The sequence below is a fragment of the Bubalus bubalis genome, chromosome 5 (genome assembly GCF_019923935.1).
Source record: "Bubalus bubalis isolate 160015118507 breed Murrah chromosome 5, NDDB_SH_1, whole genome shotgun sequence".
NCBI lineage: Eukaryota > Metazoa > Chordata > Mammalia > Artiodactyla > Bovidae > Bubalus > Bubalus bubalis.
In genome coordinates, this window is record NC_059161.1 from 92,167,679 (window position 1) to 92,190,356 (window position 22,678).

Below are 22,678 nucleotides of genomic sequence, written 5' to 3' on the forward strand. Positions count from 1 at the left end.
TCCTTCCCTAACCCCCACTTTCCCTTGTCAACCACAAGTCTCTTCTCTATGTGTGTGAGTCTATTTCTATTTCATTGATAGGTTCATATCTTCAGTTCCCCGTATAAATGATATCATGTGGTATTTGTCTTTCTTTTTCTGATTTAACTTCACTTTGTATGGTAATCTCTAGGTGCATCCTGGTTGCTGCAAATGGCATTATTTCATTCTTTTTCATGACTGAGTAGTATTCCAAGGGGGAACTCGTTTTTTAAAAATTTTGATTTAGAGTAACCATTTCTGGGAGCTTAATTGCAGCTTTACAATGTTGCATTCGTTTCTGCTGTGCAGCAAAGCAAATCAACTATACGTACACATGTATCCACTCTTTTTCAGATTCCCTTCCCGTTTAGGTCACCGCAGAGCACTGAGTAGAGTTTCCTATGCTGTACAGTAGGTTTTCATTAGTTTTCATAGGTTATTCATTTTTAAGAAGTTTAAATTTACTTATTTTTTAATTGAAGGATAACTGCTTAACAGGATTGTGTTGGTTTCTGCCAAACATCAGCATGAATCAGCCATAGGTGCAGCTGTGTCCCCTCCCTCTTGAACCTCCCTCCCGCCTCCCACCCCATGCCACCTCTCTAGGTTGTTAGAGCCCCAGTTTGAATTCCCTAAGTTATATAGCAAATTCCCATTGGCTATCAGTTTTGCATATGTTAATATAAATTTCCATGTTACTCTCTCCATCAACCCCACCCTCCCCTTCCTTCCCCCCATCTCTGTGTCCATAAGTCTGTTCTCTATGTCTGTGTCTCCATTGCTGCCAAGGGCCAACACATTTTTAAAGGCTATTTCTCAAGCCCCTAAAGCACAATAGCTCTCATGCCATAATAGTCTCTCTCCCTAGTTCAAATCTGTATAGTAACAGAATGGAAAAGGAGGAGACTGGCAAAATAAACTGGGGAGAGCACTGTTCTTCCTGGGGAAGAGGATCTTGCCCTCAAATGGTGAAATCATGCTCCTTAATCACCATCCTTATAGTTCTAACCTTTATCAGAATTTGATATATTGGCAAGAAAGCCAGATAAAATTTTCAGTCACTAGGACAGTGGAGATGGGCTGGAGGTGGGGGCTTCTTGAGCAACAACTAACAATGAGATGTTGTGCTTGGTTCTCACAATGTCCATTTCTACATAAGCCCCATGGTTTCCCCTCTTCTTAATAGGTCAACAAGAAGATTCTCTCTCTGGGGACTAGATTTGGAAGCAATTCATTTTTCTGATGTGAGTTAAAGGGACAGTTTTGGCAGCATCAGTAAAAGTGCTCATTCTGAAATCTTAAGCAACCAGTTGTGAGACTGAGAACTCAGAATGTCTTCAGGTCCTGTTATTAGTACTATGCTCTTAAGCAAGTCGTTTAACCTCTTTTAGATTTGGATGTTTCTCTTGAGGGAAATTTAAATGTTGAATGATTTTGTTACCTGCCCATTACATCGGCTATTGGTTTTCTTAATGATTGTAAAATGACTTCCCTCAGAATATGTCTTTTTGTCAAGCAAGCAGTAAGGTGAGATCAGCCTTACCTTAGGAGATTAACGAGTTTTAACTTTCAGAGTTTTTCAAGCCAAATAAAGAAAAATCAGTCTTCAGGCTCTGTGAGCTTCTTCTTGATGGGCATATAGGACATTTCTTCTTTCTGTCAGAAGAAAAAAGGAGAAAACAAAATTTGCTATTCAATTCAAGAAATATAAATTTCTTTATATATGAGAGTAATTTCAGTACATGCAAAATACCTTATAAGGTAATATGTGAGATCCACAGGAGATACAGTCCTGGCCTTCACTGAAAGGAAGGTTAATTCAGGTAGATAAGTAACAGCAGTATTTGGCAAACTGAGAGGGGATGTACATGCCATGAGAGAGGTAAAAAGAAATGTCTTTTGGGGACTCAGAGGAAAAGGATATCTCCTGTCTTTGGAAGACCAGAAAAATCTTTATGCAGAAGGTAGCATTTGAATTGTATCTTGAAAAAATGGATAAGATTTCAGTATCAGAGATGGGAGAAGAGACAGAAGTTTTAGGTAGCTGGTAAAGTGGAGCAAAAATACAGATATTAGGAAGAACAGGGTTTATTTAGGGACCATAGGAGATGTTTAAGAGGGGATACCAAAATGAGTCAGTCTTCCAAGAATAATAAAAGGGAAAGTTTATATTCAGTACAATAGTAGCAATGGAGAGTGTGTAAGCAAGAGAAGGTCATGATCAGACCTGCATTTCTCAGTGTATAAAATGGATCTGGAGAGAGAGCAGGGACAGGAGACCCAGGTAGCTTTTTAGTCACCCAAAAGCGGGGTGAATTAGGGTGAAGGAACTGAAAAGAAAGGCCAGAGTTCTTAGCTTTTCTGGGATGGGAGAATAGTGTATTTAGGGATTAAAGTCTTATACAGTAACTTGCTCCAAGAGCCTTCTGCTCTTGATGGTTTGATATTAACTATGTGAAAAGAATGTGAGCCCTGCAATTAGAAAGCTAACATTTTTATTTCAATAGAACATTAATCATTGTTCTGAAAAATGTGAGTGCGGGATCTTTCCTCCCGTTTTTCTCTTCACCTAATTATACGAACTGGGCTCACAGATACAACTGTTATTACATCTTTCCAATCCTAAAGGTCACCCTGTGCTTGTACATATTAAATGCAAACAAACAGAAACTCCCGTCTCGTGAAGGATCACAGAATTCTTAGCATGTAGCACAGCCTTTCTATTTTTAACAGGACTGTAACATGACACATTGAATCACCCACATAACAGATTTCTTTTTTTTTTTTTTTTTCACTCCTTAGCTTATTCTCCACCGATGGAAAACCATCTTCTCTCTGGCAACAATGGCACTTTAGAATATAAAACCTCCCTGCCGCCCATCTCTCCAGGAAGGTACTCACCAATTCCAAAGCACATGCTTGTTGAAGACGATTATACCAGGTCAGATATGTTTGTTGGTTAACTGGGTTTGCGATCTTTACCAGGAAAGAATTGCATTTTCCTAACATGGCAACTGTTGCTTCTCAGCTCTATTCAAGCTTATTATAGTCTCACCTGAAGTGGAAACCTGCCAAGACTTACAAGCATATGTAATTGTCCTCCGTTGGAAGCAAAACCACAAATCCTTCGTGAAGAAATTGTAATGTACACACATCCATCACTTTGCAGTTTATAGGACTTTCTGATATCTAACACCATTGAGGTTTATAGCTATACTGTAAGATAGGTATTATTACTCAAAGAGAGAAAGTGGTGCTGAGGTTCAAAAAGAAGGAAGTAGCATACCAGTGTTACGTATCTGGCGAGTAGAAGAGTCAGAACTAAAAAACTGTTTGATTGCTTGCTTTTATTCTAAATTTCATGTTGTTGCCACCACTGGCCACACACAATTCAATGAACTTGGGGAGTCAGTCAATCCTCCCTTGAGTGCAGTAACTGCAGGTAGAAAGGAAAGGAGTGAAATTAACTACAAATGGTTTGAATTTAATATATCTCATTAATCTCTAAGGGGAACAAGATAGGATTTTAGGGCAAAGCAAGAGAACCATATGGCTTACCCCACAAAATAAAACTAAATTTAGCTGGCATGCCTCTGAAAAAGTCAGATCTGATGCTTTACAGAAGACCAGCTCAGTTTACTTCATGGTCCAGTCAGGATTCAATGAATTTTGGGTGATGAACGAATGAATGAATGCATGTATGAATAATAGGAAATGTACATTTTTTTCTTTTTTAAGTGTTTTTGTTCTAAAGTAATGTGTGCTCATTGCATTTGGTGAGGTAATGCAAAGATGTTCAAGAAACAAAAAGCTCCCTCAAACCCACTGAGCTTCCCAGTGTGGCATTGTGGCCTGAACCTTTCATACCTTGCCTGCTGCTGCTAAGTCACTTCAGTCATGTCCAACTCTGTGTGACCCCGTAGACAGGCTCCCCCGCCCCTGGGATTCTCCAGGTGAGAACACTGGAGTGGGCTGCCATTTCCTTCTCCAATGCATGAAAGTGAAATGTGAAAGTGAAGTCACTCAGTCATGTCCGACTCTTCGTGACCCCATGGACTGCAGCCCACCAGGCTCCTCCATCCATGGGTTTTCCAGACAAGAGTGCTGGAGTGGGGTGCCATTGCCTTCTCTGACCTTGCCTGATGTCATACAAACATGCAAAGCATACTCCGGTGTAGGTGGAGTCTGACATCGTTTTTAACAAAATAAGTTTGTATTTTACACATGGCTCTGCAACTTGTTTTTTTTCCTATGAGAAATACTTTTATCCAAAATGAATTTGCCTGTAAAAATATACAGTTTTTTCCCTGAAAGTGTTTGTGTGTAAAAGCGATAGAGATGGATCCTTTAGTTTTGTATGCTGCCTGTCTACTGAAGTCATTTGTCAGCCCTTAAAAAAATTGAGGAGACTTCCTGCTGCTTAACTTTCCTCTCTGGTGCCTGTGTATGCTTTGGTCTTTTCATTCCTTTGCCATTTCCTTTTAAATGATTAAGCATTTTCCATTTATTTTGCAATTTCAGGTTTGCTGAAGTAGCTTGTTACATCTTTAGCCAAGGAATGGAATGTTTAGATGCTGCAAATGTACATCTGTGGTTTAAATCAAATATAACCTCTTCCTATGCTGAAACATCTAATCTCTATGCTCTTAATTAAAATGAGGGCTGCCGCAAAGAAAATCCTCATGGTTCTTTAAAGATTGTATAAATACAGGCACCTTTATTCACCAGAGCAATAATCTATTTGCTCTCATCCTATCGCTAATATTTGATAGGATTTTAATTTGAAAATGCCATTTATCTTTCTAGGCCCCATAGTGAATTAAAATTTATTAAACCCCATTTATAATCCAGGCCCTTTGCTTGCTCATTTACTTAAACTATCCTTTTAATCCTCTCCGAAACACTGAAAGGACTGTCATCCCCATTTTAGAGATGCAGAAATTGAAGCTCAAAGAGGTTAGGGAACTTGCTTGGGGTCATACAGCTTTTAAGTAGGAAAACTGGGTGCCTTGCCAGCTTTAAAGTTCTGGCTAGGAGGAAACATGTTAACTTTCTCCTTATTTTAAAAATGAAAAGCAAGTTGTGTAAAACTGTTTTCATCATAGAAATATGTGGCTCGAAAGAGACTGAAGAGACGGTCAAGAACCCGCCTGCAATGCAGGAGACCAGGATTCAGTCCCTGGGTCAGGAAGATCCCCTGGAGAAGGGAATGGCTACCCACTCCAGTATTCTTGCCTGGAGAATTCCATGGACAGAGGAGCCTGGCAAGCTGCAATTTATTGGGTCACAAAGAGTTGGACACGACTGAGTGACTAACACACGCATACACACACACACAGTCGTTATAATACTCAATCTACCAATTCACATGGAATATTTTAGATGGTATGAGAGAAAGAGATTTCATTTTTTCTACAGTGATATACCCTGGTATCTTACTTCTTGCCTGCCTCCTCCTCTGTTCTCTGGCAGGACAATCACATAGCTTACATAAAATCTTCTGAATAGCTGGTGCCTGCAAAACTGGTGAAATAAATTTTATCACTTCGCACACACCCACACCCCTCCCCCACGTCCTCACCACGGCTGTCTGTTCTCACAGGTACTCTGTGATGGAAGGCATTGCCACAGGTCTCAGGGGTAAATATTTTCTCAGAGGCATATTCATTACCTTATTCATGAATATTCATTGACTACTTCCCACTAGACAGTGAGCACTGCAGTAGGGATGCAGAAAGAAATAAGAAACAACATCTCTAAGAACTATCAGATTGGGACGAAAATATATATGAGGATCCCCCAATACCTATTCCCTGATCATACAGACCCCCTCTGTGAAGTTTTCCATAAAGCCTATATTCATTTTTTTTAATCCTGAGATTTTGGTCAAAATTCCCTTCCTTTGTGGTAATCAATGGCAGTTACTTATCCTTACCTAGAAAATGAAATGTTGGCAACTTGGTGTCAGTCCTCATTTTTTAAATGTAAAAGTTCTATAAAATCCCAAAGTGTGGGAACTACTAACAAAAACAAACAAAATTAGATCAGTTCAATGAAGTGCTCTTGTGTGGCCTCCAGCACCTGAGCTGGCACTAAATTAATATTTATAAATGAGTTTTTTGAGTTGTCCGTGAATGCCACACAGGAACAGCCTGTGACATCAAATAAAGTTTTAAAGAGGAGGTAACTTGTGTTTGAGCTTGAAAAAAATGTGTAGACTCTCTTCGTCAGAGAGTCAAAGGATAAGGAAGGGCATTCATGGTAGAGGGTAGTGCACACATACTCAAAGGAAGAATGTAAAATAAAACGAATATATCTGTTATAGTTTGAATACAAGACTCTGAAGGAAAACTACCTACCTTTAAATTATCTTTATGGTTCTATCCTTTCATTCGCAACCTAGTCATAAGATTAGAAATATACAGAATAGTAAAAAACAAAAAGATTACTACTATGCACCATTAAGTGCTTTAATATACTTTATCACCCCTATATTATCTGTATAATATCCTATTCTTGATTTAGGCAGGTAACAAAAAATGAGTTTAAGTAATTTTCTCATGCCATACAGCTAACAAATAGCAGAATCAAGCTTTGAGTTCATGTCTGTGTTCAAAGTACTCATTCCCACGCCCCCACCCACTATCTCATACAGTTTCTTCCTAGGGGAAAAATGTTGAGTAAAGAGGATTATGCTTCTATTAGGAGAATGGTCCTACCACTTACCACCTAGATAACCCTGAACAAGTCTTTTAATGTCCTAGGTCTTGATTTTCTCATCTGTAAATTTGTTAAAATTATTACTCTCCTAAGGCACTATAGTGGCTTACATTTGCAGCCTACTTTTTATTTTCCTAAAATAGTAAATCAAGAGAATTAATCTTTAATGGTGTGACTTGGGCTGATAGGAAAACAGTTCTGTGAAATGGGAACCTTCCAACTACCTATATAATTATATCAAATTGGCAGTCTTTTGTTCCCGATGTTCATAATATCTTACTCTATCTGTTGGGAGAAGTATTTTCAATCTTGCTGATTTATATTCACTTTTGCTGGAGAAATATAATAGGGTATAAAAAGAATTTTGATTAGAAGTATGCTACAATGACGTACCTGGATTTTTTTTTTTAACCTCTTTTACTGTTTCAGGATATGTGTACCTGAGTAAACTGAGAAATTTTGTTTTTCCATTGATGTAGAGAAAGGAAGCCTAAACAAAAAGGCCTTGGATAAAATTCTCTTAGTAGAAACCCTGCTGAGTCCCTTATAAATAAAAATTATTGTTATGTAAATACTCTGGTCTTCAATTTTTGGAAAACAAAGCTATTACAATGATGCTGAGATGGTTTTTTGGCTCATAGAATTATAGACTATCAGAGTTGGAAGGCCCATAAATGAATATAAAGTCTAACCTTTCTCCATTTGGTGGGCAAGAAACACAAAGTCTAGCAAAATTTGTTGGCTATCCGTAAGTCCCACAGCTTGTAAGTTACAGAATCAAATTTAAAATGCTTATCTTTGAACGCCCAATTCAGTGCTCTTTCTGTTTCTCTAAGCTGATGGTCCTTTTTTTATGATAGAGCAAGAAGGTAACAATTACAAAAAGATATAATCAATCAGTGATTACCTATGAGCAGTGCCAACTTTGTGCATTACCTACAACTACAGATTCCCTCTCTATTGAGCCAAGTCTTCTCTGTCACCCAGAAGAGATGCCAATCATACACCATCACCATCTGGCCAAGTAACCTCAGGATATACAAGCAAATCCTTGATACTAAAATGAAACCAAAAGACTTGGGGATACAAAGTAAAGCTGCCCTTTCAAAATAAGGGTATTTAATCTCCCAAGTTATGAATGTGATAAATACCATTATGAAAGTGGGACCTTAAATTAGCTGTGAGTGATATATTTCCCACTTTTAGAAACCTGGCCCTGAACTTACTGTACCCTGATGTTTTTCCAACTGGCTCTGTAATGTTTACCCACATAATTTGGTTGATCAAAAAGCAAAAGTTACAAAATATACAAGCAGCTCATACAACTCAATACCAGAAAAACAAACAACCCAGTCAAAAAGTGGGAAAAAGACCTAAACATATTTCTCCAAGAAGACATACAGATAGCTAGCAAACACATGAAAAGATGCTCAACATCACTCACTATTAGAGAAATGCAAATCAAAACTACAGTGAGGTTATCACCTCACACCAGTCAGAACGGCCATCATCAAAGTCTAGAAACAATAAATACTGGAGAGGGTGTGGAGAAAAGGGAACACTCTTGCACTGTTGGTAGGAATGTAAATTGATACAGCCATTATGGAAGATGGTATGAAGATTCCTTAAAACACTAGGAATAAAACCACCGTGAAAGTGAAAGTTACTCAGTCATGTCTGACTCTTTGAGACCCCATGGACTTTACCGTCCACGGAATTCTCCAGGCCAGAATACTGGAGTGGGTAGCCTTTCCCTTCTCCAGGGGATCTTCCCAACCCCGGAATTGAATCGGGGTCTCCTGCATTGCAGGCGGATTCTTTACCAACTGAGCTATTAGGGAAGCCCATATGACCCAGCAATCCCATTCCTAGGTAAGTACCCTGAGGAAACCAAAATTGGAAAAGACCCATGTATCCCATTGTTCATTGCAGCACTATTTACAATAGCTAGAACATGGAAGCAACCTAGATGTCCATCGACAGATGAATGGATAAAGATGTTGTGGTGCATATACACAATGGAATATTACTCAGCCATAAAAAGGAATGTATTTGAGTCAGTTCTAGTGAGGTGGATGAACCTAGAGCCTATTATACACAGTGAAGTAAGTCAGAAAGAGAAACATAAATATATTCTAACACATATATACGGAATCTAGAAAAATGGCAAGGAAGAATTTATTTACAGGGCAGCGGTGGAGAAACAGACATAGAGAACAGACTTATGGACATGAGGAGAGGGGAGGAGAGTAACATGAAAACTTACATCGCTATATGTAAAACAGATAGCCAATGGGAATTTGCTGTATGGCTCAGGAAACTCAGGGGCTCTGTACCAACCTAGTGAGGGTGGGGTGGGGAGGGAGAGGGGAGGGAGGGTCAGAAAGGCGGGGATATATGTTTACCTGTGGCTGATTCATGTTGAGGTTTGACAGAAAACAACAAAGCTCTGTAAAGCAATTATCCCTCAATTAAAAAATAAAGAATTTTTTTAAAAAAGCAAAAGTTACTATATGCCAATACAAAATAGATTTTTTTTTTTAAAGCTAAGTCTAAATAAAGTCACAGGAAAGATATCTTATCTACAGAAACTTTCAAAGACCACTCCAAATTGTGCTCTGATATTCAGTTTGACTCCTTTATTATTAATAGATATGAACCCATCAATCTAGAGTCTGCCTCCATCCATTCTCCTCAAATTATTAAACAGTAGTTTATTGGACATAGTATTGAGAATGTATTCTACTTCTTTTCTCTTTCTCCCAATCATTCATTCATTTACTCATTCAGTGAATATTCAAGCTCCTCCATGTGTATTGAATTGGAGATATATAAATAAATAAATACTGTGGCCCACCAGGCTTCCTGTCTATGGGATTTTCCAGGCAAGAACGCTGGAGTGGGTTGCCATTTCCTTCTCCAGGGAATCTTCCTGACCCTGGGATTGAAGCCAGGTCTCTGCATTGCAGGCAGATTCTTTACCATCTGAGCCACCCGGGAAGCCCAAATAAGTGCTAAAAAGAAAATAAAATGTATGTGCCTAGACAGCGTTTGGGGAAGATAACAATATTAAGGAGGATAACCATGGAATGTGTCTCTGAGAAAACAGCATATGAGCTGAGATCTGAATGAAAAAAGCCAAAAATGGGGGAAGGAGTGAGAAAAAGATCAGGGAAAGAGAATTCCAGGAAGAGGAAACAGCAAAGCCAAAGGCAGGAATAAGTTTTGTGTATTCCAGGAATAGAAGCAAGCCAAGCCTGCCTGAAAGGAGATGAGCTAATGGAAACATGGCAGCAAATTAGATCGGAGGAGTCAGGAGCCCGATGATGTAAGATTTTGTATGGAATAATGAAGAAGTGTAGGTTGCATTTTAAGTGCATTGAGCGTAGGAGAAGGCAATGGCAGCCCACTCCAGTACTCTTGCCTGGAAAATCCCATGGACGGAGGAGTCTGGTAGGCTGCAGTCCATGGGGTCGCTAGGAGTCAGACACGACTGAGCGACTTCACTTTCACTTTGCACTTTCATGCATTGGAGAAGGAAATGGCAACCCACTCCAGTGTTCTTGCCTGGAGAATCCCAGGGGCGGGGGAGCCTGGTGGGCTGCCGTCTATGGGGTCGCACAGAGTCGGACACGACTGAAGCGATGCAGCAGCAGCAGCAGCAGCAGGGAGAAGTAACCAGGAGAATGAAATTACCTGATTCATGTTTTATTTAAAATAAAAGAAAACAAAAACACACCTCTGACTAGTATGTGGAGAAGGACCACTGAAGAAACAAGCGAGAAATTATGACAGCTAGGTCTGGGAGGACAGGCAGCAATGGAGGAGAAGAGGGGAGCAAGAATCTGAGCCAGATTTTAGAGCTGGGTTTAACAGCCGAGATCCAGGGAGCGGGCAGTCCTGCTTGAGTCAGGCTAATTTACTGCTGGTCATTTGTACACTGTTGTCTGCTGTGGGGAAAGCTTTCAGGAATGGCCGGAAGTGCTTGCCACTGTTGTTGGCTTTGTTTTTCCCCTTAGTGTTTATCAATCAGAACTGGTTAGAGGCTAAATCACTGTTTCTTAAATATTTGTACCTGCATGCCCTTAGGCCTTGAGAAAGGAATTTGTTCTCCTTGGGGTAGAACATGAAGCTTTCTGTGCAAGCATGAAACACACAAATCTTGCTGCTGCTAAGTCACTTCAGTCGTGTCCAACTCTGTGCGACCCCATAGATGGCAGCCCACCAGGCTCCGCCGTCCCTGGGGTTCTCCAGGCAAGAACACTGGAGTAGGTTGCCATAGATGTTGTCATAAAAACAGGAGAGAGATCCTTGTTGCTTTAGTGTGAAAATATTTTGATTACAAATTTAAGTATTTTTTTTCCAAAGTCTTAAAGTAAAATTTACACACCAGAAAGGTCTTCTGGATATAATAAGTCCCTGGCAAAGACTACAAACCCCAAGATATGGATGAGCACCCAAGTTGAAGAAGCACTGAACATATTTACGCAAGCATGTCAGTTATTAAATCTGTATTATAGAAGCAGCCTCTTAATCATGTTTATGATCTCCATTAGAGACAGGTTCTCAAGGGATCAGACAGCACTTTCCTTCAGCATGAAGTCTGGTCCTATTCTAGCCTCTCTTCTTTTTAACTTATATTTAATGATTTGAAGCCATTTCTGAATGAACCGGAAGTTCTTTCAACACAGGAAAGAAATCTTTTCTTATATGCCTTTATCCAAGTATAGGAGAAAAGAACTGGGTGTTCCCTCGGCAGACAGCTGTGCCTGGTTAGAGTCAGGACGTGGGGGGCAGAGTGTTGAGGTGGGTACACCCTGGAGCCACCCTCCTTAGCATCCTGTCTTGACCTCCTCCTAGCTGTTTGACCTTGGACAAGTTGTGTAACTGACCTCTGCCTCAGTTTTCTCATGGATAAAAGGAACAGACTAACACTTCCCACCTCATAGGCTTGTTGTAACAAGAAATGGATTTAATATATATGAAGTCCTTAGAAAAAAGTAAGCACTTCATAAATGTTAGTGTCAACCACAAACTGGCGCTCGCCGTGGGCACTTGCCATCTGCCTCTATAAGGGTTAAATCACGTGCTGCTGCAGCTGCTGACCCTCAACACCCCCTGTAGGGAGTCCAGGGTGGAGATCAGGAAAGAGGCAGCTGGTGCTCTGGAAAACTGGCAGAACAGGTCTTCAGATAGTTAGATATTTTCAGGAATTGATTTTATGAGCCCAGTTCTTGCATCTTCTCATATCCAGAAAAGTAGTAAATTCTTTCATGGTGACATCTGCTCCTCAGGACCAGCAAAATCTTCTGCAAAAACATGTGCTTGATCACGTGAACTTCCCCTTCATCCACGTCACATATGTATTGGTCTTCACCCTCCGGCCTCTTGGGAGCAGTTTCTCAGAGCTCTCTGAGGTGCTGTCTCCCAGCCTGAAGTCCTTATTTTGCCTCAAATAAAACTTAGGTCACAACTCTTACATTGTTTTAAGTCGACATTAGCTCTTATTAATACTATTTAAAACAAGGATTTAAGACGAAGTGCTCCACAAATAGAGTTTTTGAATGGAAATGTAGCCAACAATGCTATCTATCCAGATGCTCAAACAAAATCTACTTACACATTTTTTTCAACTAATTTGTCTCCCAGAGCACATTTGATTTCCTTAGAATCTTGTATTACAGGAAGTCCTCAGTCTTAATGCTTTATTAAGGATCTTTATTTTTATTAATGGGCTTACCCAGTGGTTCAGATAGTAAAGAATCTGCCTGCAATGCAGGAGACCCAGGTTTGATCTCTGGGTTGGGAAGATCCCCTGGAGAAGGGAATGGCTACCCACTCCAGTATTCTTGCCTGGAAAACCACAAGGACAGAGGAGTTTGGTGGGTTACAGCCAATGGGGTTGCCAAGAGTCAGACATGACTGAGTGACTAACACTTTCACTTTTATTAATACTACTAATAGTTTATTAATAACACACATTATTAATATAATGAGTATCTATTCCCATCTTTATTGAAAATATAAAGTAGGATTCAGTGGAACCAAATATGATAGACACTAGTGACAGAAGATGAGATGGTTGGATGGCATCACCAACTCAATGGACATGAACTTGAGCAAACTCCGGGAGGTGGTGAAGGACAAGGAAGCCTGGGGTCGCACAGAGTCGAAAACAACCGAGTGACTAGACAACCAACAAGCGTCCATCAGTCTGGCCTCTGTAGCCAAATACAATTATTCTCTGGGTAATTAATTGATATTGGCCCTATTTTTTTCATAGTAGGCCTCAACAGCCAACACCATATAGCTTTTCACTCAAAGAAATTCGGCAAAATATGTCATCAGACTCCTCACAGCCTTTGCAAAGTGCATTATTGAACTTAACCAAGTCAGAGGTTCATCAGCAGAGTCTCTGAGTTATGTTTTGCCCTGCCCTACATGCCCACTTGCTGCAGTGTGGAGCCTGGCACTATAATGTCTCTCCTGAAGCAAAGGATAGTAATGAGACGGAGTGAATGGGGCAAGACAGGTAAGACAAATGGAGGATGACTCAGCTAGTGGGCACCTCCAGGGGAATTTTCTCTCTGTTGGTGGTGGCTCCACATAATCATTTAGATTTACTTACATAAACCGTAACGCATGAGTGATAGGGCTATCCTGTTAGAAACAGAGAGAGTGGGTATGCTAATGGGGAAGCTGATGAATCTTAACTAATGGAAAATATCCAAATATTTATGGGAAAACATGTTAAGCTGCTGTTTGCTGCCAGGGAAATCAATTTAATGATAGGAAAAATGAAACCGTAATGGAAATTTTAAGGCAGTCTTTTATAGATGTTTATCATTTTGTATGTACTTAATAAATTAGCCAGACATAAATACACAGCATTAGGCCTTATAATGTTATGGAAGATGGTTATGTACGTACTTAATAAATTAGCCAGACATAAATACGCAGAATTAGGCCTTATAATGTTATGGAAGATGGTTATTGCACATCTATGGCTATTGTTATAGATGTAAAATTCAAGCAGATAGTTTAATCAATGCTGTATTACATTTTAATAGAATGAATTTAGCCTTGGCCTCCAGGGCTGGTTGAGATTAAAAAAAAAAAAAGAATTAATGATAGGCAATGGAGAATGTTGTAGGGACCATAGTACAAGCAATCAGCTATTAATTGACTCCAGGCCCCTTAAATTGCAAGTTAATACTACCACCAACAAATGTGTAGCTTATCTCTGGCCCTTTTCCTGTGGCATTGAAACAGGGTGCATATTATGATTAAAGACAAGTAGACATAGCCTCTTCCTCTAGGAATTTGTTTTCACATCCATGTGTCAATAAAGTAATAGAAGACAGCTGATTCTCAGTTGTTTACATGTGGTGTATACTTTGAAAATTCTCCAGAACAGCATTGCAATCCCTGAGTGACTCCTAACATCAGCTCCGAGGGTCCCCACCTGTAGGATCTAATGCCTGATTATCCAAGGTGGCATTGATATAATAATAATAGAAATAAAGTGCACAGTAAATGTAATGCTCGTGAATCATCCCAAAACCATAGCCCACTCTGGTCTGTGGAAGAATTGTCTTCCATGGATCTGGTCCCTGGTGCCAAAAAGGTTAGGGACTGTTCCATTTGCTGCTGTGAGGGAGGTTACCATGTTAATAGTGATGTTTGCCTTAAGAAAATGTAAGAAAACCATAGCATACAATTATTGCATTTCAGAGACTTATACTCTTTTATAATATAGACATCAATTTCATAACTTTTAGGTTGTATCATTCATTTTTTGCTTCTGGGTAATTTCTTTAATCTAGATAGTTAATCAAGCTATATCTGAGTAAACACATTTTAAAAATACTGCCTGCAAACATGTTCTCCAGACATCCTTTTCAATCTTTAATCTATTTCTTACCCCTTTTATTGCTTTCTACCACTCTTCATTTTTTTTTCCAATAAGTTTTATTATTTTCCCTGATTGTAAAAGCATTATGTATTGTAGAAAAGTTATAAAATAACAAAAATGTAAAGAAAAACTCACACCACAGAAAGATAATCATTATTCTTTTTAGCTTTCTGTTTTGTATTGGGGTACAGCCGATTAACAGCGTTGTGATCGTTTCAGGTGAGCAGCGAATGGTCTCAGCCATACATATACACACGTATCCATTCTCCCCCAGACCCCCTCCTGGAAGGTCATGTACGCGCTGCTACATTTAAAATGGATAACCATCAAAGACCTATTACACGTGGAACTCTGCTCAATATTATGTGCCAGCCTGATGGGAGGGGGATAATCGTTATTAATAGTGATAGATTTCCATTATTTTCTATTGATACCTATAATAAGTTGCAAAGTTGAGATCTGAACACAGTTCAGTCTGGTTCCAGAGTGCATATACTTGACCCCTCTAGGAAAGGACATGTGGTTGCTATATAAAGGGAAAGGATTCAAACCCAGGTCTGGCTGTTTTTGCTGTACTGCATGGGTAGCGTTAATAGCATTAATATTTCTAGAATTTCCTCTGTGCTTCGAATTAGTCTCCCTCTGGTTTTTCCTTTGTCCAGAAAAGTGAAACTTAAGTTTTATTCATTGCTTCCTCCCAGCAACAATTGCGGCCTGTTCAGGCAAGCCTTCCAGATGGTGCACTAGCAGCCTAGGGGTCAGTCTTTAAAGCTTGTCCTTCCCAGTCTAACACCAGACCCCATGTGGGTGCCTTAATGAGTATTTGAAGTCCTCACTGAAGTAGCTTAGCTGTCCCCAGAGTGTGTGTGCCTCTGAGTGTAAACATTTAAATATCAATGCTCATCCTAGATCTCTTTTAAAATTAGATTGACCTTGAAGTAGAACGATGTGAGTCCTTTATTATGTAAACTGTGTCCTAAATGGAAATGGTGTCCACTAAGCCATTTAGAGCTCGATATTTTCTGTTTTTCTCCCCCGCTAATCTTTTCCTAAAGTCTCATTTACCATGTTCAGATAGGGGATGAAGGCAGAATGAAACAGCTGAAATAAATGTGATAGCTAGAGATTTCACAGCCAGTTATGTGAGGCCTTGCTCTGAATTTGTAACAGGACTGGTAAACTCTGATAGCTGTCCAGTGCTGCCCAGCTACTCCCCGATTTCCCCTTTAGCTCCTGTAACACCATATGAGCAGAGAGATGTTGTTGTATTTATTTAGCAGTTTGAGCTTCTGAGATGATAGAGATGCCATAATTTCCCCTGTAGCAATAAAGAGTAGGTGGCAAATCCCAAACCCAGAGCCCAGAAGCAGGGTGGCATTTGACTAAGAGTTCAGATTTTGGACACATAGTCATTCTGGGTTCACCACTTCCTAGCTCTTGGACCTTGGACATATTATGTCACCTCTCTATGCCTGTTTCCCCAGCCATGCCTATACCATGGGTTATTATTAGGATTCAGTGAAGTTTACAGCTTGGTACAAAATAAGCTGCATTCAGGTTAACTATTATTATTATTATCATTATTATTAGGTTTGACTTCTAGTCCAGGGCACCGTGGTGATTATAGGATCAGTTGCAGTTATTGATAGCAGTGTTGGTTGGAGATGGTGGAATGAAATTAGGAAGTGAACAAGAGGGAAATATGCTTTCAGCTAACCTAATAAAATTTAGATTTATACTATATTTATACTTACTTTAAAAGGGTGGATTTTGAGACCTTATGTTGATTTAGTGATGTTTCCTTTATATTTCAATTTCTTTTAAAATATATAGAGATCCTAATTAAGAAGGCTTTATTCAAAACCATACCTAACCATTAATGTTATAAAGAAAAGTCTGTGTTAAAGACTTCAAGCTTTATAGACTTAAAGCTGATTTTTTTTTCTTGGCCACTCCACATGGCTTGCAGGACCTTGGTTCTTATTCTGTAACCAGGGATTGAACCCATGCCCACTGCAGTGAAAGCACAGAGTCTTAACCACTAGGCTGCCAGGGAAGTCACTGATTTTTAATTTAAAAACTCTAAAATTAAAAATTCTAGAATGTTAAGTAAACACAAATATATACCTTTCCAAATACTCAGGTTTACTATGCAGGCATCCTAAAACTTTTTCAATAGGTGCAGTGATGACTTTAGCATAGCTTCATGATTTGAGCACAAAAGCCAACTATATACACAGCAATACCTATGGTAAAGTTTCCTACTTCCCAAGCGTAGCGTTAATTCTATGGCTTTGCTGTATAGTATTAGATCGGACCATGTACGGTTGGATGGAGTTCCACATACAGTATGTAGTCAAATCCATGTAATGCTGAGTGTAGCTCTGATAAGGTTATTCTGAGTTTTTTTTTTGTTTTTTTTTTTAATTTAATTTTATTTTATTTTTAAACTTTACATAACTTTATTAGATTTGCCAAATATCAAAATGAATCCGCCACAGGCATACATGTGCTCCCCATCCCGAACCCTCCTCCCTCCTCCCTCCCCACTCCATCCCCCTGGGCCGTCCCAGTGCACCAGCCCCAAGCATGCAGCATCGTGCATCAAACCTGGACTGGCAACCCATCTCACACATGATATTTTACATGTTTCAACGCCATCCTCCCAAATCTTCCCACCCTCTCCCTCTCCCACAGAGTCCATAAGACTGTTCTATACATCAGTGTCTCTTTTGCTGTCTCGTACACAGGGTTATTGTTACCATCTTTCTAAATTCCATATATATGCGTTAGTATACTGTATTGGTGTTTTTCTTTCTGGCTTACTTCACTCTGTATAATAGGCTCCAGTTTCATCCACCTCATTAGAACTGATTCAAATGTATTCTTTTTAATGGCTGAATAATACTCCATTGTGTATATGTACCACTGCTTTCTTATCCATTCATCTGCTGATGGACATCTAGGTTGCTTCCATGTCCTGGCTATTATAAACAGTGCTGCGATGAACATTGGGGTACTCGTGTCTCTTTCCCTTCTGGTTTTCTCAGTGTGTATGCCCAGCAGTGGGATTGCTGGATCATAAGGCATGTCTATTTCCAGTTTTTTAAGGAATCTCCACACTGTTCTCCATAGTGGCTGTACTAGTTTGCATTCCCACCAACAGTGTAAGAGGGTTCCCTTTTCTCCACACCCTCTCCAGCATTTATTACTTGTAGACTTTTGGATCGCAGCCATTCTGACTGGTGTGAAATGGTACCTCATAGTGGTTTTGATTTGCATTTCTCTGATAATGAGTGATGTTGAGCATCTTTTCATGTGTTTGTTAGCCATCTGTATGTCTTCTTTGGAGAAATGTCTATTTAGTTCTTTGGCCCATTTTTGATTGGGTCATTTATTTTTCTGAGTTTAAAATCATGACAACTGAAGGGAGCTATGAGGAGTTGTAAGTGAAGAGGAGCTTGTAGTGAGAAGGTGGTCTCCCCAGCTCAAGTGAAGTAGTATCTTTCTGCTGCTGCTGCTGTTGCTTCAGTCGTGTCCGACTCTGTGTGACCCCATAGACGGCAGCCCACCAGGCTCCCCCGTCCCTGGGATTCTCCAGGCAAGAACACTGGAGTGGGTTGCCATTTCCCTCTCCAATGCATGAAAGTATCTTCCTGAGAACCACTGTATTCTGTAGCTTAGACAGAAATACTTGGTTACATTCTGCTTGGTGGTGGTGGTGGTCAGTGGCTAAGTCATGTCCGATTCTTTGTAACTCCACGGACTGCAGCACACCAGGCTTCCCTGTCCTTCACTATCTCCCTGAGTTTGCTCAAACTGATATCCATTGAGTTAGGGATTCTATCTAAGCATTTCATCCTCTGTCACCCCCTTCTCCTCCTGCCCTCAATATTTCCCAGCATCAGGGTCTTTTCCAATGAAGCAGTTCTTTGCATCAGGTGGCCAAAGTATTGGAGCTTCAGCTTCAGTAAAAGTCCTTCCAGTGAATATTCAAAGTTGATTTCCTTTAGGAATGACTGGTTCGATCTCCTTGCTATCCAGCAGATTCTTAAGAGTCTTCCCTAGTATCACAAAAAGTTAAGTTTTATATATCCCTCTAATAAAATAAGAGTAGTACTTCTTACCTTCCAGTGGAGAAAAAGAACTTAATATTTATACTCTCTAGATACTAACATTGATCAGCTGAATATTACCAAGTCAAAAAACTTTAGAACAACACTTGCTGAAAGAGATGAGGCAATTCAAAATGTGGCTACTTCATAACTCTCTCAGAAAGAACAGGTCTACTGTCTAAACCTAATTCCAAACCCTCACAAGCAGTCAGTCACAAGTGAAACCTGTTTGAACACAGACTCCCAAGTCCTACCCCAGATCTACCAAATCTGTGTGTTCAGGGATAGTATTAGTTAGTATTAAAAAATAGAACAAAAGCCATCAAGTAATTCTGATGCAGGCAAGTTCAGGGACCACTGGCTTAAATTCATTGTGTCTTTGACTTCAGAAAATTGTGTTATCAAAGTAAAAGCAAAATGTACCACATTACAAGAAAATGTGATCAGGTGTTTCCCTCATAGGGCAAGATTTTATTAAAAAAAAGAAAAAACATTGAGTGACTCTACATTTTGGTAATTCTCAAAATATGTCAAACCCTCTACCAGCAAAAAATATCCAGTTCAGTTCAGTTCAGTCACTCAGTCGTGTCCGACTCTTTGCAACCCTCTGGACTGCAGCACACCAGGCTTCCCTGTCCATCACCAACCACCTGAGTCTACTCAAACTCATGTCCATTGCATTGGTTATGCCATCCAACCATCTCAGCCTCTGTCATCCTCTTCTCCTCCCGCCTTCAATCTTTGCCAGCATCAGGGTCTTTTCAAATGAGTCAGTTCTTCCCATCAGGTGGCCAAAATATTGAAGTTTCAGCTTTAACATCAGTTCTTCCAATGAATATTCAGGATTGATTTTCTTTAGGATGGACTGGTTGGATCTCCTTGCAGTCCAAGAGACTCTCAAGAGTCTTCTCCAACACTGCAGTTCAAAAGCATCAATTCTTTGGTGCTCAGCTTTATTTATAGTCCAACTCTCTCACCCATACCTGACTACTGGAAAAACCATAGCTTTGACTAGACAGACCTTTGTTGGCAAAGTAATGTCTCTGCTTTTTTATATGCTTCTAGATTGGTCATAACTTTTCTTCCAAGGAGTAAGTGTCTTTTAATTTCATGGCTGCAATCACCATCTGCAGTGATTTTGGAGCACCAAAAAAATAAAGTCAAACACTGTTTCCACTGTTGCCGCATCTATTTGCCATGAAGTGATGGGACCAGATACCATGATCTTAGTTTTCTGAATGTCGAGCTTTATGTCAAATTTTCGCTCTCCTTTCACTTTCATCAAGAGGCTTTTTAGTTCCTCTTCACTTTCTGCCATAAGGGTGGTGTCATCTGTGTATCTGAGGCTATTGATATTTCTCCCGCAATCTTGATTCCAGCTTGTGCTTCTTCCAGCCCAGAGTTTCTCATGATGTACTCTGCATATAAGTTAAATAAGCAGGGTGACAATATACAGCCTTGACGTACTCCTTTTCCTATTTGGAACCAGTCTGTTGTTCCATGTCCAGTTCTAACTGTTGCTTCCTGACCTGCATACAGATTTCTCAAGAGGCAGGTCAGGTGGTCTGATATTCCCATCTCTTTTAAGAATTTTCCACAGTTTCTGGTAATTCACACAGTCAAAGGCTTTGACATAGTCAATAAAGCATAAATAGATGTTTTTCTGGAAATCTTGCTTTTTAGATGATCCAGCGGATGTTGGTAATTTGATCTCTGGTTCCTCTGCCTTTTCTAAATCTAGCTTGAACATCTGGAAGTTCAAGGTTTTTGAAGCCTGGCTTGGAGAATTTCAGCATTACTTTGCTAGCATGTGAGATGAGTGCAATTGTGCGGTAGTTTGAGCATTCTTTGGCATTGCCTTTCTTTGGGATTGGAATGAAAACTAACCTTTTCCAGTCGTGTGGCCACTGCTGAGTTTTCCACATTTGCTGGCATATTGAGTGCAGCACTTTCACAGCATCATCTTTTAGAATTTGAAGTAGCTCAACTGGAATTCCATCATCTCTACTAGCTTTGTTTGTCGTGATGTTTCCTATGGCCCACTTGACTTCACATTCCAGGATGTCTGGCTCTAGGTGAGTGATCACACCATCATGATTATCTGGGTCGTGAAGATCTTTTTTGTATAGTTCTGTGTATTCTTGCCACCTCTTCTTAATATCTTCTGCTTCTGGTAGGTCCATACCATTTCTGTCCTTTATCGAGCCCATCTTTGCATGAAATGTTCCTTTGGTATCTCTAATTTTCTTGAAGAGATTCCCTAGTCTTTCACATTCTGTTGTTTTCTTCTGTTTCTTTGCACTGATCACTGAGGACGGCTTTCTTATCTCTCCTTGCTATTCTTTGGAACTCTGCATTCAAATGGGTATATCTTTCCTTTTCTCCTTTTGTTGATTAGAATTTTTTAGCAATGAAGTAGCTTTAAATTAAAAAAAAAAAAAATTGAGTGACTCTAAGCCACTGACAATACTAGTGATATGTGCCCCAGAAAAAACATTGCTTCTGAGCAAGATTTACCAATCACAGAATTTGTTCAGTGGTGCTTTGATCTTACAATTAAAATTTTAGACTTTTTATTTACAAACATCTATAGCAAGTATGCATTGTACTCTGTAAACACACTTTTTTTTTTTTTACTGGCACATGATTTTATTTTCTTAAATCAAATTACATCTGATATTAGGTCCCTATCTTGCTTCTTAAAGTTCTTCCTGAACATCAATGTTTTAGGAGCTCAAGCTTTTGAAGAACAAAAACTTGGAAGAGCTTTTCTTTGGGAAAAATCAACTTTCCCTCTTATATACAAAACTCCAGTGGAGCAGGGGAATATAGTTAAATATAAGTTCATTTCACTAACAGAATAGCTGCTTCAAACTTGAGGAAGAAGAAACATTGTAAGTTCCAAACACAAATCAATATTTCAATAAATCACCCTACCCCCTCCTTTATTACATATATTGCTTCAGAAACAAACAGGTTATGTTGGTTGAATTCAGAAATGCCCCATCCCATAGCCACCACACCCTTTTTTTCTATGAAAGAAATGTTTTATGTTATAAATGTTAAATGTTATAAAGTATCTTAGGTACTTCTAGGTCCCTAAATACACGGCTACCATCTTACAGCAGAGCAGACAATGTCCTCCATGCATACTGAAGTCAGCAGTAGCTGTTGGTCATCTCATGGGCTTATCACAGATGTCAGTGGCAGGAAAATAGAGGTAGTGGGGAGGTGAATTGAGAATTCTAATCCAATTCCCATACCCTTTATTAGGCTGCCACCTAAATACCTTATGATTCAGCAATGCACACAACTGCCTCATACACAGTTGGCAATTCTTACTTTGCTTTACATTTCCCACTAAATATTTTCCGGTAAAATGTTGCATAGTGAACATTGGAGACGACTAGTACATTCAGTTCACAGTTTGACACCTCATTCTTTCTGAGCCTCAGTTTCCTTATCCAGAAACTAGGGGTAAGATCCACTGTGAAAATTTGTTGCTGTGAAGATTAAAGATGATGATGTACATGACCCCACAGTGACAGAAATTTGGGGATTCTCTGTTATTAAACTTACATTCAACCATTTTCCTTCCCTACCCCTCACCCCAAAAATCCAATTCCCAAAGCTCAGGCAAGTCATGTAAATTTTACAGAATATTTCCTATGAAGACTAAGAAGAATATTATGGGATGACTTTAAGTCCTGTATTCTGCATTCTACCCTGCTGACACTGAGTTATCCTGAACTGAATTCAAAACCTGTGAAGTCCACTGGCTCTTTGATGTTTTGACCATAACTTTTCACTATGTCTGTTCTTTTGTTATGACCCTTATACAGTTTTGCTGCATGATATACACCTTGGCTGTGATGAAAATGTATCATTCCTTCTGCTGAATCTCTTC

The 22,678-nt window shown here is 39.5% G+C and overlaps 1 protein-coding gene across 32 annotated transcripts in view; it reads left to right on the forward strand.

The window, feature by feature from the left end:
- The window catches only part of DLG2 (discs large MAGUK scaffold protein 2), a 2,352,634-nt gene that overhangs the window by 1,741,281 nt on the left and 588,675 nt on the right, over positions 1–22,678 (forward strand). For all 32 annotated transcript variants that reach the window (XM_045165939.1, XM_045165929.1, XM_045165926.1 and 29 more), the window contains one exon: positions 2,824–2,962. In XM_045165939.1, the coding sequence (XP_045021874.1) occupies positions 2,824–2,962 (139 nt within the window). The remainder of the gene's footprint in view (positions 1–2,823; positions 2,963–22,678) is intronic.